The following is a 17,505-nucleotide window of genomic DNA, read 5'->3' as shown; positions in this document are numbered from 1 at the left end:
CTTTCAGCAAAGAAGGTTATTAAAGCCTTCAGGGCTGATCGCTGTAATGATGCGTCATCTCAAGGATGTGGTGCTCTTTTTATTAGTAGTAGTATTAGTATTAGCATTATCGAGATAAAAATAAACAGAGGGGTTGCCGCCGTTTTCTAGCGACGGCTACCCCTTTTCGCGTGATTGATGATATAGGATAAAAAGTTAGGCAAATATAAATGCTGGAATTACGTAATGCTAAGAATGAATATAAGTAAGAGTGAATACCTCTTTGTGAAGTTTTCATTTGCAATGAAGTCCGTGTTCGTGTCCGCGGTGTAATTTTCTCCTAAAGTCATCGTCTTTCTCATAACACGACAAAAGCGTATGGAGCAATGTTGCGGTGTTTTTTTTATAAGGTGAGAAGTGGAGGGTGGGGGGGAGAGGGTGTATCTGCCAAATACCAACCCCAAGAGATGTGGCATGACGTTGTTTCATACTCTGTTGTCTTGGCGTGCGCAAGACGACGACATTAGGGGAAAGTAATCCATTATAGCAGGTGCGTTATCACGAGGAAAAAGCGCAGTTGTTATACGTCTCAGCCTTTCCGGTCGTATATATTTTTTCGCAATAATGGCAAAATCCCTCTTGCTTTTTTTTTTTTTGTAATGTCTCCTCCATGAGCAACTACCTTCGCCAGCTATCGAGCACGCTATGTCGTCTATGTTCTGGTAATGTACGAACAAGCTCAAGCTTCAACCCTTCTTCAACTGCCTTCACTTTTTCTTGGTCGATCCGACTGTCCTCAGTCAACCATTTGTTAAACATGTGCGGTTAGTCAAACAGACGGCTGATGCTTGCGCAAGGCTCGTTGTATCGTGGCAATGTCCGGATTCCTAATAAGCCAGCTACTCCTAAAAATAGTGGGTGGCTTCAGAAGGTCCTGTTGGGGGCTAATATTTATGCTAAAGTTCTTCCATAGCAATTTCTGGCTTAAGTTTACCAACCACGACATTTACCAATTACTATAATTAAGCTTGATTTAGCAATCTTGTCATTAATGGATTTATTAGTGATCTCCACATAATCTCTAATGTGTGCTGCTGCTGCAAATTATGTTCTGCCGAAAAAAATAAGAAATTGGCTATATATCTTTATTGCGCAGTTCTGCATAAACGCCGTTCTGAAAAACCCTTGACATATTATTTCTTTTCATCTCTTTCGCACATATTAACGAAAGACACACTGAAGATATACACATTTCTTTGATACATTAATGCTCTTAACATTATGACCACTATATTTGAAGGAATAGAGTATGATGCCCAGAAACGTACTTTTTACCCGTTTACAGCCGTTTAAAGGCCGTTTACAGCCGTTTTCAGCGACTGCCCTCGCAGAATTGTTTTCTCAAGGTGGCGTAGCGTCTCAGCAGGAAGTCTACTTAACACAACAAACGGTCACGGATGCTGACGTAAGGCAGACTTAACATCGATACAATGTAAACTGAGACTTCTTTTTGTTCCCAACAAGAACACATTGTGAAAGGAACGCTCGCTGGACCGTTGTAATCGGCGAACAAGTACTGAACGCGCCTCTTGTGGGCCGTGACCTTGTTCTCAACATGAACTTGGCCGAAGATAAAGCGCGATCAAATGGCTGGCAACCAATCGCATTGTCTCCGCAGTCCATATATAGACTCCCAACAGTGTAGCTGGAAGGTTTGGACTTGCTTTACTTCTATGACCATTTCTTAGGGTGACGATCAATGGTCAAAGGAACGCAGTAGAAATACTGATGTGCTTGTCACGCTACATTCAGATGAACCCTGAACTTTCTTCTTTTCAAATGTTGATAATGATGATTACTGACTTTTTCCACCCGAGAGGCAAGAGCAGGATTACGAGTGTGAGAGGCGACGGGCTTTAATAGTTTCACTCTTCTTTTTTACCTTCTTCGAGAAACTTAGCACGCCAGCGATTTTGAAAGACACGTACCAATCCCGTGCCAACAGAACTCATACACACACAGACGGGGCAGAACTTGAAACCGCGACCACGTTTGTACTCGGCAGAAGAATGCCGTGAGTAAAAGCGACGGGCTGGGCGGAACCTGTTTGATGGCATTATTATAGTGCATATTGCAAAAGCCATGTGTTTTACATGCTCAGTGTTGCGATACAAAGCTTGCAATGAGGCTGTTTCTTACTTTCCCTCAGAGTTTAATATTGCATCAATTCATCAGAGGGATAGAATACAATGAAACCCCGAAATGGTAGTTGGGCGACTTTTAGTTATACTAATTACACGGGTGTAAAGTAAATGCTAGTGCTCTGAAGTGGCGTGCGCTGTTTCTTATCCAAGGACAAGGGTTCAGCTATATGTGTTTATATGCTAATGATCCATATAAATGTGATGCAAATGCCTGGGAATCAATCTGGGTCCGCCACGTGGGAAGGGAGCGGTTCAGCGTGAAGCGAATCCGACGGACAGTACAGCGGCGCCTGAACTGGCGCATCTAGCGGTGGGGCGTATTGCTATATGCCGGAGATCTCGGAGGCTAATGCCTTCTTGGTGTGAGTTGCGTCGCGGTCCCAATATCTGACAGCGGTGTCATAGCTGAGACGCACCACCGTAATGACGCCTAATTCACAGCTGGCCGTCGTCGGCGCTCCTTTAGTGATGGCTTTCAGAAATTATGCAGCCGGTAAAAAAAAAAAAAAAAAAAAAAAAACACGTTGGAAGAAACGCGAGAAGTGCTTGTAGGTGGCTAAAAGATGGCGGCCATAACGTCACGGGTACTGTCGACCTATAACGTTTCGACCACCCCTAATACGGCAAAGGCCTAGCCTTGGAGATCGGTTTTCATAACTTTGAAGGAGCCGGCACTAATGGATGCTGTGAGGACACCACCCATCCGCTCTCTCGTATTGAAATTTCGCAAAATAATTCGGTTTGATCGATACGTATTTGAACTGTTGTATTTTTTTTTTCCTCCTCAAGGGAAACCAAGTGTTATCGTCATGCGAAATACATAAACGGAATTGTTTGCCGTCATTGAATTGTATTGCTCGCGTTTGATGGCCCCGAGAACGAACATCATTCAGTCTCTTCATGGATGGCGTCAGCGTTCGAAAGCAAAGTACACTGCCGGACTGACGCGATACGGCGACGGCCAGCACATGCGTCTCTGGAAACGTTCCGCACAGCCGGGCTGAAGCGCACAAACGAACGAAAAAACAACGGCGCCTTTTCCTGTCCACTTGTGCCTGAGAAACACATGCGCATGTGCACCTGTTTCTTGGCTCCGTTTCTGTTTTCTTTTTCTTCTTTTCTTTTCTTTTATTCATGCTTCGTTGCCCGCACAGCCACCTATTCTTCTCCGTGCCTCTTTTTTATTGTTGTTAATTTTCGAAGTAATGCACCTTGTCCGTGTTGGAACAAGACAATACAGCCAGCAGTGCTGTACGAGGCGGCTATATCATAACAAGACGTCTCACTCCAAACTAGGTAAAATGCTCCTATCTCAGCGGTCCACAATATACGGTGACGTAGATGAGTAGTAACTAAGTAAAGGAGTATCATTTGTTGACGTTGCACGCAAGTTAGTCGAGTTTACGGCCGATGGTGCCAAGGGAGTTTTGTATCTCCATTCTTCGTGCGTAGTTTTAACAAAAATACAACCAGTAATACTGGTGTTCCTGCACGCGTTGTCCTCTATATAGTGTAGCCCTGTACCGAAGCACTTTGGTGCTATGATCTATCTGTAGGCAGCGTTGAGAAAAATACGAGAAAAGAAAGCATGGGAATAAATTGATGAATGATAGAAATGGAAAGAACAATTAACAACATTTGGAAACAAGATGCCGGTAATAAAGGCAGAGTTCAAAGTAATGCTTCTAGGACATACCATTTGTACATGCTACTTAATGATTTAGCTATCTCATTTGATCTTATATTTCTGTTCAAGTTTAGTTTACAGAGACATGTATATACACGTTGGACATCGTGTATACAGGGTGTGCCAGCTAATTTTAGCCAGAGATTAAAACTATGCGAATGACACGCAGCTGGATAGAACCAAGACAATGTTGTTTGTTGTCGCTTGGCGATACTCAATTTGTTATTTTTTCATGCCGCCTAATGAGTTCATTAGCCTCAATTAATTAATAAACTTGTCAAATATTATAGTTAGACGAAAACTGTCAATAGGAAAATTGTAGAGCGACGTGAAAAACTCCCGATACATCTTTTTGTTGCTCAATACGTGCTACATAAAAGTTTTTCCTAGCGTGAAAGGAGCCCGCAAACGCACGCAAATTTGCCGCGCGACTGGCCCCTCGAGGCACTTGGCGTGTATTCGAGGGTTTCTTTCGCGCTCGGAAAAACACTTTTATGTAGCACGTAATGAGCAACAAAAAGACGTATCGGGAGCTTTTCATGTCGCTCTATAATTTTCCTGCTGACAGTTTTCGTCTAAATATAATATTTGAGAAGTTGATTAATTAATTAAGGCTAATTATCCAATTAGGCGGGATGAAAAACATAATTTGAGTATATCCAAGTGACGGCAAACAACATTATCTTGATTCTGTCCAACTACGTGTCATTCGGATATTTTTTAAACTCTGGCTAAAATTAGCTGGGACACCCTGTATATATGCCACTATGGCCAAGCCCCGCTATTGGTCTGGTCTGTGGACCTCTGTCAAGCTTCAGATCACAGATTTTAATCCCTAAACCCTTCCGACAATAATTCGGGGAAAAAGTATCTGCGTTTATTTCCTGGACAATGTCGAAGAAATAACTCAACTGACTAGCTTTGAAATGAACACTTATATAATTTTTCGGCTTTGAGTTGCGCGCTCATCAGAGGCACAGAGCTAATTTATGGGTGGTTCTCTCACGAGACTACTGTATGGACTCGTCTATAAAAGCACTCGCTGAAAAAGTTAAACGTGTGGAACTTTACATGAATAATTCAACTATGTGTGACAAATGAAACCGCCGCCTTCACGACACCTCACAAGCACACGCATGCATGCCTGTATTGCATAGAGGGCTTGGTGGACCCGTCGACGGGCGTGAAATATTTCACCACTAGCGATGGACAACGGTGGCGACGATCTCTGCTTTTTTAGCCGTGTAATATAAAATACGTTCCACATCATCATCATCATCATAGTCGTCATCATAATCACCACATCCACCACCACATGCGTCATCGTCAACATCACCGCACATGAGCTTAAAAAGTGGCAGCTCTTTTCCATTCCATGGGTACACGTGGCATGCCTTGAGTTTTCAGAAGAGGACACAAGCCACCACAACGCGACTGCCATCACTGTCTTCATTTCCCGTACTAGGGACAGGCAATGGCAAAAGTCAAAGTTGAGGTCTTTAATGCGCGTATATGTCACCCTGAAGAAGACAAGTCCACTTGTCGAAACGTTGGCTCCTGCTTTCACCTTGTTCTCGTTTTGCTCATCGTCTTGAATTTCCATCTCCCGCCTTCTCTCTCCTTTCCGTCATTTGGTTCTTGCCACACAAGGATTCATCACCAGTGACAGGCTCCTCGCCAAGTGTCCCCACAAAAAGTAAGGTTTTTCAACCGATCATTAAAGCGCTGCAAGCGATTAATCTTCCGTCAACTATCACGAAGACATATCATGGAATGTGAGATGCCAACGGCCGTTTAATATTTCGCACTGTTCCCCATTTGTCGTTTGCTTTGTTGTTCTGTTTCGCTACGAAATTCTTTAGCATGTCGAATGTCGTCCGGGCCCATCTAAGGCAGAGATATTTTATGCTTTTCTGGTTACCATGTACTGCATGTACATACATGCCCTGAGCTGATCTAGGTGCACGAGCACTTTATTTCTTGCATCTTCCAGCCACTGTCGTTTTCAAGCACTTCATTGACTACGCGTTTTTTTTTAATTGGTAATCACAATCTAGTTGCCGTCATATTAATTTGGACGAGCAAATTAGGCGAGGACGCGAATTCTTGTGCCAGAGGGACACGGGACCATTTCGTTTCATGACAAATTATTCTGTATGTCAATGTGACCGCAAAAAAACACCACAATACGACTAAAATAGGTCAATCACGCGAATTTTACAGATCGTCATATCATACATGAAGCCACATAGCGTATTGCAAACACGGTGGTACTCACTAACAACTTTGCTACGTTTTAACGCCGTATATTGCGCGCACTGACTTCTCAGGAATGTTCACTGTACATGCACAAAATTCTGGACGACGACCTGAGCAAAGCTGATATCAACTCACTCACACACTGTTATAATCCTTCGTGCAAAGAATTGTAGAAGAAGCCCATGTATACCACTTCCGGCGCAATACGAAAGCCTTCCAGCGCAATACTAAACTGAGCCTGCGCCGCTCCATCCTCGTCAACTCCTCGTTTAATATTCTAAGTATGTTCAAGTATGAACTTCTTATAGTCAGCGTAAAACCCGCTTCAGCTCTCTAAGGTGTGTTAGGGTTCTCTTAAAGACTCGCCGATGTCACTCAGCCTCACTGATTTCCTAAAATATCAACAAATGTCATTTGTCCATGGTCACCAGTTTAAGTGAGTCACTCTTTTTAATTACCCGTTTACTCATGACGAATAGTGCGCAATAACTGTGATATATATAAATATCTCGTTCCGATCAGATATGCATAAAAAATTATCACTAAGAAAGTGTAATTCTTCATTAGCAGTCGCTCGTAACAGTTTTGTTCCTTTGTTGGCGAAAATTGTTTGTAACTAGCCATATCAATAAAATCGCTGACAACCCGCTGTGGTCGCGTAGTGTATCTGGCATTGCGTTGCTGAGCACTTGGTCACGGAATCAAATCCCGGCCACGGCGACTACATTTTGACGGAGGCGAAATAAAAAAAAGAAGAAAAAAACGCCCGTGTACCGTGCATTGGGTACTCGTTAAAGAATCCCAGGCAGTCAAAATTAATCTAAAGGGGCATTGCACTACGGCACACAATACCCCAGTATTCGAAAGTCGTAGATACGTGTCCTTACGAACAGATCTTTCCTATTAACGGCTTCTTGACACATGTCCCCTAATGTGTCGACCGAGGTCAACTCTGTTTTCGGGATTTGTGCTTAGAATCATCTCCCACCATTAAACTACGTCTGTTTTCTTCTTTTCGTGCCTGAGTGTGACGCCTGGCCTTCCTTGGCAGGTCGGCCTCAAGGGCCGATTTCAGATGAACCTAATAATATTATAAGTTCAGGCCAACAACTACACGGGAACCCCCAACAGCCGTCTGGCGTCTGGAACCTTACACGTACTTGAATGTCAGCGCATGTGGTCAAGAAACAGCTCCAGTGAAGTTCACAGCTTCAAAGCGAAATAAACTAAAAAGAGGAGCTTGTCTGTGGGTGCAGACTTTGCTCAAACTATAAATTATGACAATGGGAAAAGTGAAACGCCACTCGAAAAGAACGTATGCAAAACAAGCTTGAACACTGCTAGTCATATTTATTAAAGCGCAGAGAGACCTACATTGGTAGACTACATTCACAAGCTGCACACAGTGTGCCCTTCCGCCAAAGAGCCGAAATTACGGCTAGACGGCGAAGCAAGTTTATGGTAGGGTTGACTTGTCTGTCAAGTACGCTCATGTGCGAAGCCCATGGCAGTCATCGGCCAAGAATTGACACCGAGAAATTTGTGTTGTTTAACATTCGTCAAAGTCTGCTTTTTAGGATATTAATGAAAATTGTTCACCTGCCGTCTAGTGAATTAAACGTAATACAGATGCTTTAGTGTAAAAGAGACCCATGCCCATTTCTTTCAAGAAGTTTTCAATGACATCAAGAACTTCCTGCAACACCGATTAAACCACGTTCGCTTCTTTACTGAACTTCGCATGTTTGTGCGTTTCTTGTACCATACTTTCTGTCCATTCCTTGACTCGTGTGTAGAACTTTGTATGTATTCGTGGTTATTAATTGTCTTGAGTGCTTTGCAGTGCTTCTTGTGAATTAATATGTTCGTGCCGTCACGTGCAGTTGCCGCCTAATGGCATCAACCTCTCCTTTGAAACGTATCGCAAAAAGCCACAATTGGTTGGATTGCTGTGATAATGACGTCATATCTCGAGGCATTTCTCGCCCAAATCTTCCGCAATCATCATCATCTCTTTGATAAGGTTGCCCACTGTGTCGTCGCAAGTGGATGCACATGGTGGCCTTGCACGAAAGGGAGTAGCTAATCTGCATGGAGGTAACAATTAATGTGAGAGTCCCAGCTGTTCTAAGCGCGAACAAGAACCAAGGTCGAGTGTGTGCCCTAGTTTTCACTTGCTTTTTGTTCGCACTAAGCCCAACATGTTATTCTAACCAGCCACCCCGTTCATAATGCTCATTGCAGGAAGGTCGGTTGAACGATCGTACATCCAGCATTGCTCTAATCTGACCTCATCTTGACCCCCATTCTATTGTCTTCCCCTTACCATTTTACCTCTGGGTAGAGTACCCTAAAGCCCACTAGCTGAGGCCAACCCTCTGCCTTTCCTTGAATAAAGTTGCTCCATCTCTTGGCTTAACACTGAACTGCCGATAATTCCTAAGTAGTTCCTTTGCTAAAGCGTCAGTGCCATCTCACAGAACTGATTTTAAGCAAGGTAATCTGTCAGTCCTAACTGCAGCTAAAACGTTCTTGGTAGTGTTTTTGTCACACGGGTCACCTGCGTAAATAGGTCCGCTGTTCTATAGATAGATGTGGTGTAACGAATGCCCACATCTCGTCTCTCTTGCGTAGTCACGTGACACTTTGCGTCCCCCGTGCCACCAGACTTTCTATTTTCATGGGAACGTCTGCAACGCCGTGCTCGTCCATCAGTTGTTGCTGTAGCAGGCTAACAATCGGGCAAGGGCAACCGAGCTGCCTAAACCTAACGTCTCGTGGCGCACTCGCTTCGTGAATGCCAACCTCAGACACTGTCCTTTTCTCGCTTTCAACAATGGCCAGATGTGCGTGGACGTTATGTTTACCGACACATCCGCCCCACAAACAGTAGCTTTTAACGAGCGTGCTTACGTATTCATCTTTGCACACGTATCTCTATTCTGTTCTCATCACCACATTTCGTCGCTCCTCTTCCCCCGGGAAGAGCAACGGCCGCGCGTGAACCACGTCGACGATCCTGTTTTTTTTCTGCGTATAAACTTTTTTTCTCTGATCACGCAAAGAAGTAGCCGCCTTCTGACAGCAGTCCCTCCCTAGTATCGTCAAATGACAGGAACGACGCCCAGCATCAGTTGTGTCATAATACACTCAAGTCCCCTGCTTCTAAATTCATTGCTGCCCAGCCAACGACATCAACACAATGCTATCAAGTGTGCCATGTGCTCACTTATACTAAGGTGGGACAAAAACTAAAGGGGACACGTGTGCCGCATCGGGAAGCATAATATGTACTGATTATGTTGGTGAAATCCAAAACGCATCCCGTGAAACCTTCAAACTGAGAACTCACTAGCAAATATTGCCAAGTAAAATTTGAACACTAGCTTCCGCATAAACTAATCCTGGCGCAGCTTGCACGAACATGTAATGACGAAAACAATAACGAATTTAAGAACGCGTTCTTGTGCGGACTAGGCGTTGTCTGTGGAACATTTAAGAACGCGTTGTTAAGCTCGTTATTATTATCGTTATTAAATGTTCGTGCAAACCGCCCCTGGTTTCAATGCCCATAATGTGTTCCATCCCATATATGTGATCACACACTTACCTCCTCTCTCTCTCTCTTCATCACTATACCCCTTTCCCCAGTTGCGGGTAGGATACCAGACGTGCGTCCGGTTAACCTCCCTACTTTTCCTCTTATATATGTATATATCAGCGACAACATTCAGCGCTACACATACAAGTTGTATCCTTTTACTTGTTCTTTCCTGTCCCGCTTCTGTAAAGGCTCACGTTTTGGTTGGTCATGTTCAGTTGAGAACACTTCTAGAAATGCAAATGTGAAGCATTTGTGGTGCGAGTTAAGCTAGCTTCAGGCATGCAATGGATAATCAAAACTAACCAACAAACACTTCGGACCTGCTTCTCAAGTAGTGCTCTCAAGCATGGTCGTAAAACGACCTGGTGACATTACTCCACCTCCGCAAACCCTACGGTATTCAGATATTCAAGCGGCTGCGTACTCACGTGATGTAAAGTCTGACGCAACAGTCTGAACGCCACTGCTCTCGTCGCTGATGAGTAAAAGTAGCTGTGTAATGGTGACGCTCTCACCGCCGCTTGTCTGCTACCATACTGGACTCCTGTCTTGCTGGCAGCTAAAGTCGACCACCGAATCCTCACGCGCAGATGTTAGCCGGTTCTGTGGCCTTTACACTGTTTTTGACAGACTGCTTCACTACCGCTAAGAAGAGTCCAAGTAGCGCAAGTCTGTTCCATTGTTCTGTCGTACCTTGTTTGTGCTAAGGCCCACTCCAAAATCCGCCCTTCAAAAAGTATTTTCAAGCATAGCGGTCACATACTGAACTGATTACACTCCACAACCTCGTAAACCAAACGATCAGATTCTCAAGTCTGCTACGCGCGTACACGTTCCTGCTAATTCTACTGCGTACAGCGTCCGGATAGTGCTCGTCTGTCGCAACTGTTCTTCCGTCCCCTAGCTGTGTCGGCAAATATTCACTCCTAGACCCGCTCTTCAGAAAGCGTGCTCCAGAATCGCAGTGGCCGCAGTACTCACTTGATGACGTTCCCCGACTTCGCAAGCTCGGTGGTCAGGTTGCCCCAAGCGCGCTGCGTGTTCCACAACTTCGCATTCTCGTCGCCACCGTTGATCACGGAGTCCCGGCGATACTCGATGGTGGAGGCCCTGCGCAACGCCTTCTGCAGTTCCGAGGGTCGCGGAGCCCTCGCGTTGGCACCGGAGGACCCGCCGGCGGCAGCATCATCCGCCGTTTCCGATTCCGGCGGCGTGTCGCCCCCCGGAAGCTGGGTTAGGAAGTCCCGGAAGCCCTTCTCGAAGTCGTGGAAGTCTATCCGTCCGTCGTCGTCGTGGTCCAGGTCCTCGAATATGGCGTCGGCGTCCTGGCTGCTGATGCTGAACCGGTGGCACAGCTTGCGCAGCTCCTCGCGGTCCAGGTATCCCGTGCCCCGAGTGTCACACGCGCGGAACAGCTGCTCCAGCTGCAGCGTGGCCATCGGGTCGACTGCGGCAGCGGCGCTCGGCAGCGGCGGAGGCGCGCTCTCCGCGGATCGCGGCTTGGCCGTTCCGGCTTTTGACGCCAGCGTTCTCGCTATGAAGTTCTTCTTTTCCCTCCAATGGGGCCCGGCGGGGGTCAGGATAAGTTCATCTTCGTCGGGCTTGTCTTAATCTGTGTCCAGCTGTAGTCTAGCACCCGCACGTGAGGCCCTCGGAGTCTGCCGGTCGCCTCCCGCCGTTCCACCTGGTTGTCATTCAACTGTGGAAGAGAGCAGAAAGAAGCTGTGTGAGTAGAGAGCTGACCAGAAGGAAAGAAGCTGTGGCCAATCGTTTAGACCACTGCCTTTAAAGCACCGCTGTGCGTACATAAATGGTGATAGGAGTGGCTGAGCTTTTTAAAACTGTGTCCTTTTTAAAACCGCTTGTTAAAACTATCCCATTGGAATGGTGAACTCACATTTGTGCGCTAAGTACAAGTATGGAAAGACCATAGATCATCTTCTTTGTCACTGTTCTCGCCTCAACAAGCAACGCCACACACCCCAGTGTGCCTTGGATAGACTGGACGATAACCATTTACGGAAGCAAAGGTCTTGAGAATCTGGCCTCACAGCTCATCAGCTCAGAGATCCATTCGAGCTCTTCTACAGTAGCTGAAGGCGACAGATTTGAATGCCTGACTTAAGGTACGCTGCGCCTGGCTTAGTGCAAGTGAAAGTGCGATCAAGGCTCGTGCCTTCTCTCTTTCTTTCGCTCCCCCCCACGTGTTGGGTAGCAAGCTGCACAAAGTCTACTTAGCCTCCCTGCATACATACATACATACATACATACATACATACATACATACATACACACATACATACATACATGGAGTTCGATAGTACGAACTGAACAGCCGCTATAAGCGCGAGCTATTTTTTATACTATAGTAGCAGTTCGTTTTTATGCATTCCAGCCTATTCTGTGTTCATACCCGAGCTCTTGATATTCAGAGAAGAGGCAAACGATGTTGAAAGTAGGCCAAAAATGGAGAAGTTAAAGGTCGTTTTAATATAGCACGCAACAGTTGGTTTGCAAAGCAAATTGTCAAGAGTGTCGGTGACCTTGCAACGTGGTGCACGGAATGCAGAATGCACATGGCCACACAGGAAGCTATTCTTTTCTTACGGGTTAGAAATATAGGTGAAGGCAAATATAGGTATGTGTGTGTGTGTGTGCGCGTGTGCGCGTGTGCGCGTGTGTGTGTGTGTGCGTGTGCGCGTGTGTGCGTGCGTGCGTGCGTGCGTGCGCGCGCGCGCGCGTGTGTGTGTGTGCGTGTGTGTGTGTGCGTGTGCGTGTGCGTGTGTGTGTGTGTGTGTGGGTGTGCGTGTGCGTGTGCGTGTGCGTGTGTGTGTGTGTGTGTGTGTGTGTGTGTGTGTGTGTGAAACAACCATACGTTGCTTCAGGGAGTAGGAGTTCAATGACTGGTGACCTGACGACGATTCGGCACCGTCACGACAGCGATGGAGGCGACGCTGTTGACAATGGCAGCGTAACGCGATGGACAGACGGATGGACAAAGCAAACACAGTTTCGAGCGTTTAAGTATTGCCGCGGCAAAAACGGAGCAGAACTGCATCTCCTCTAAAATTTCGCGCTTTCCTACACTTGGTAGCCACCGCTGCGTTTACTGCAAGAAGCAAAGTGACCAGACTCCGCATACACCCCGGCTTGGTTATTCAAGACTGGACGATGCGCTTCCCCACGCAGTGCCTGCTGTGGTGATATTGGCAACACTGAACATTTCATTTGGCTATGCCCGCGGTTCGACACAGAAAGAAAAGCGATGGTCGACAGCCTGCAAAAGAATGGTCTTTCGCGCGGGACTTTTGAAGACGTTGTTTTCCCAGGAGGGCCCGCGGCTATGAGGAAGAGAGTGCAACGACTGCTGATTGCCTTTATGCGAGACACGGGGCTTATCAACACCCGATAACACAGCCCTCACCTCAATTCAGAAGAGGCTCAGGTGGAACAATTGCCGGCTATTTACGCCAGGCTAACCCCGCCTTCTGCAACACCACCACCACCAAGACCTGGGGAATTTTTCTTTTTGCACTTCCCGAGCGTTGAAGTTTACATCTCTAGGATTAAATAGCAGTGCTAAGCAGTAGAAGCAACAAGGATGAACATCAGTGTGACGTCGCAGAAATGACGCACGAACCCAATCACTGTGCAAGCGCACGGTGTCAGCTCGCAAAGGAATGCGAGAGCACCGTGAAGGTGGAGAGAATAAAAATAAAAATGGGCCAGAAATGTCACTGCTTTCTGAAACTGTATAATTACAGGAACCCGGCTGCAACGCCCTTTGCGCACGTGGCGTCAGACACTGACGTCACGGCAACCAGCCGACTGAAATGGAAACGAAAACCACTCATTCGTGCAGCGTTGCTAACAAAACGAGTGGTATATGCTAGACAACTATAGTGTAGTAGTCTTCGTAACTGGAAATTGTCCTTACTATATATCGTTTTAAAACGAAAATGAGCAAAGCTGATATACATGTATTAGGTGCGAAAATATAGTGATACGTGCATCTAGCTTTCCGTAAGGGAATATTTACTGCGCCTTCTGGATTTTTCTTTTCTTTTTTTTGTATTTTCGTAAGTGCACGATTATTGTTTTTACTTTTGTAACCTATGTAGAGACTAATCGGATCAGAGTTCCATGATTCAGAATTCTTTTTTAATTCGAATATATAACCAATGGCAACCAATGCACCATTGCACTGACTGCTTAATCCACGAATTAATCTCCTTAGGACGTTAGCATCCGCCCGATATAGCTTACTGCAAGACAAACACCCATCCAAGAGGTCTAACTGCCCCTGTCTTTCGTAAACCACCTAATAACCCCAAGTTTCTATATTTCACGAGTCAGCCTAATTCTTTTCCCTCTTCGGTTGAGGTTTTATATTTATTTAGCACCTATTTCACTACACTGACGGACCATCGCTTATCAACTTTGGGTCACTCGCATAGCTGGCCAGCCTACATCATTCTCTGCTATCTATAATAACATAATCTACTCTGGTTTTGATTCATAATACATACTGATTACGCCTACCAACATCGTTCAATATGTGGCATCAGCTTTCTCTTGTTTTTTGAATCTTCTTTTAAATTCAGGGCTTTCATAGTAGTCGCCATGTTTCCAAAATCAAAGAGCAAGAGAGAGAGAGACAGAGAGCAAGGACAGGAAAGGCAGGGAGGTCAACCAGATGAGCACTCGGTTTGCTACCCTTCACTGGTGGTGGGGGAAAGGGGAATAGAGCTTACAAAAAAGTGAAGCTGCTGAAATAGTTCTTCAAATTGAAGTCCCCGTGAACGTGTTGTGTTTCAAATAGAGGTCAAAATAATTTTGCTGCTGTGAACGTTTTATGTATGCATCGCTCGAACAGAATAGGCTACATTAGTACATCCAAGTCGGCGTCATACGTACGACCCGCCTGGAGGTAGGTTACGAAGCTTCGTCGCGCTTCCAAACGTACGGTTGGCGCCTAAGGTTGTCGCCGGCGGTAAGCACTGCAGTTTAGAGCACTATACACACAGTGTAGTATCCAACGTGACGTTCAGATGAGTCCGCCCAACGTTCCTTGAGGTTCGTCCCACTTTAACGAACGAAACTCCTTGCGATGTTACACTTTTTCCCGAGCATCACAACAAAGAGCGCCACACTAAATCTAGCCGGCATTCGCGGCGACAAAAAGCCACCGAAGGCACGTACGCAAGTAGAAAGCGGCGCCGTCACCGACGTCAGCTGAAGAGAGAAGGTGTGTTTCGTGCGTCTGCGAGCACACTGGTCACGTGGGGCGCTCACGTAGCCTCTGACGCGTCTTCCCATGCCCCGCCTACTCGGAGAACATGTGCGGTGGATAAAGAAATCAAAACACAAAAGAAAGCCAGCTCTCCCCCCTCGATCGTCTGTTTTTTTCGCCAGCACTGCAGCAGGTCTAACCGTTCTTCGTTTTCTTCTTTCCCATGTGTGCGCGCTCTGCGTCTCTTTGCCCGGCGCAAACCAAATGACGCATAGCTCTCCCACGTGCTTCCACTGTCGCAAGGCCGGCGCGAATTTTGCAGGATGAATCGGCTAGCATTGTCAGCGCCGTGGCTGCAGCCGTCACAGCTACCAAAGCTGTGAGTTCAGCACCACTGAAGCGATGGAGTGTTGCGTAAATTGACAGCTATCATCGCTTCAAAGGTGCTGATCTCACAGCTCTGGTAGCTGTGACGACTGCTGCCATGGCGCTGACGATGCTAGCCGATTCATCCTGCACACACACCCACACACACACCCACCCACACACACACACACACACACACACACACACACACACACACACACACACACACACACACACGCACACACACGCACACACACACGCACACACACACACACATGTATATATATGTTAATCATATCATAAGAAGCCAACAAACAGTAGAGCATCGTAATATATATATATATATATATATATATATATATATATATATATATATATTAATCGGTTCATAAGAACAAACAGAATAGGGCATGTGGGGCTGCGTTTGCACGGCGCAACTGAACAGCAGGGCAAAAACAGGAAATAAACGTGACAAAATATAGCGCGGCGGGGGATCGCCTGGTATGGTCGCCCCGTTCCGTTGCTGCTGTACGATAACGCGAAGTGGCGTGCCTTGTTATTCGAGGCCCGAGGTGGCGGCCTGAGTGCAAAAAACAAAACAAAAACATGCCGGAGAAGACATTCGCCCCAGGATGAGGCACGTTCTGCTGCAGTGAGTCGGCACATCGTGATGGAATGCCAAGATATTCTCCCAGCAAGGCCCGTAGGAAACGTGCACCTTCCAGAAGCGATGGTATTCAAAGCGGATGGAAGAACTATCTTGGCATAAGTGGACGAAAGCAAAAGACGTTTAGACTATATTGGTTGATTAAAAAAAAAGCAGCGAAGATATTGACATTTTAGTAGGACGTTCCTGGGGGCTAGTTGGTTCATAGTTGAAGGGATGTTAAAACTGCGCGAAAAAACGAGGACGAGCGAAATGAAGGCACAACACACCACGAGCGCTCGTGTTCTGTGTTCCTTTCGCTTGTACTCGTTTTTTCTCTCAGTTTTAACTTCGCTTCAAGATACTGATGACTTAGAGAATCGTTACACGCCTAGATAACCGCACAATATTATAGATACAGAGATTTTAAGAAATACAGAAAAGGTGAAGGAGAGATAGGCAAAATGCCAGCCTGCTCTGCATGTATATAGTACTGATTAGCTCAAGCAGCCTAGGTGACTATGGACCTCCCGCCAGTTTCAAAGTGTATGCCAGTAGAAATCAGCAGCAGCATGCGGTCTATGTATTCGGTATTTCGGTATTCCGGTTATATACGAACTGGCTAGAGCTCCCTGCTGTATGCAGGCACCGAACGCTTGGCGGCTCCCGTTATCCCAGCTGTTATCCGCTATCGGCGACCCAGAGACGCGTGCGAAGCGTGTGTAGCGAGGGGCTGATAGCTGCAGCTGTCGTCGTTGGAAATAGCAGCGGAGGAAAACGACCAGGTGTGGGAGGCAGCTATGTTGATCTGTAGGTTTCTCTTTCTTTGCGCGTGTGTGTTTTTTTCTTTCGCCCCGCTTAAAGGCTGTCTCCCTTCTACGAACCAGACGAAAGCTCGTACCGCATACTGCGGCCAGTGAACTTGGCTCACTCCACTATAAATAATACGAGTTTCGAGCAATGCTTTTCAATGCCAAATGGTGCAAGCGTTGCTGCCTTGGCAAGCCATTGCAGAGTAGTCATCAATTACGGAGTTTAGACGGTGCCCGGGACATGATCTGATGCCCACCTGAAAGCCATATACGGCCGCTTGCTCGTACACCTGAATGAATGAATGAAACCACGTTCATTCCACATTAAAATGCGCCGAAGACGCTTCTCCGAAGCCGAAGACGATCGGCTCCGCGACAGCCACAAGCGTCATGCTTAACTACCTCCAGGACGTTCGTTAATAAAATGGAGTCAGCCTCGTACACATGTAGAGAAGCAATACGATTCACCTATTATAGGAACATCGCCGGAAGTACCGTAGGTGTTGTCTTTTATTTATTTATTTATTTATTTATTTATTTATTTATTTATTTATTTATTTATCAACATTTCCTCACACTCTCTCTCATCATCTATAGCTGAGCCAAAAGAGAAACTTGGAAGGGTCTGAACGCATCTTACATAAGCGATAGATAAGGAGCATTGTCCAGTTTCCTAACCGTTGTACAATTTAAAGAAGTCGCCGGTTCGCACGAA

At 46.1% G+C, this 17,505-nt stretch overlaps 1 protein-coding gene across 6 annotated transcripts in view; it reads right to left on the bottom strand.

Annotated features, from left to right (window-relative positions):
• LOC126539451 (uncharacterized) overlaps nucleotides 1–17,505 on the bottom strand; it is a 104,424-nt gene that overhangs the window by 62,089 nt on the left and 24,830 nt on the right. For 4 of the 6 annotated variants that reach the window (XM_055075395.1, XM_050186289.3, XM_055075397.2 and 1 more), the window contains exon 2: nucleotides 10,715–11,432. In XM_055075395.1, the coding sequence (XP_054931370.1) occupies nucleotides 10,715–11,172 (458 nt within the window). In that variant the 5' untranslated portion in view covers nucleotides 11,173–11,432. The other 2 variants (XM_055075396.2, XM_055075394.1) reach the window with 2 other exon arrangements.

Source organism: Dermacentor andersoni, chromosome 11 (genome assembly GCF_023375885.2).
Source record: "Dermacentor andersoni chromosome 11, qqDerAnde1_hic_scaffold, whole genome shotgun sequence".
NCBI lineage: Eukaryota > Metazoa > Arthropoda > Arachnida > Ixodida > Ixodidae > Dermacentor > Dermacentor andersoni.
The sequence above is the reverse complement of the archived record's forward strand: the minus strand, read 5'-3'. Positions and strand labels throughout refer to the sequence as shown.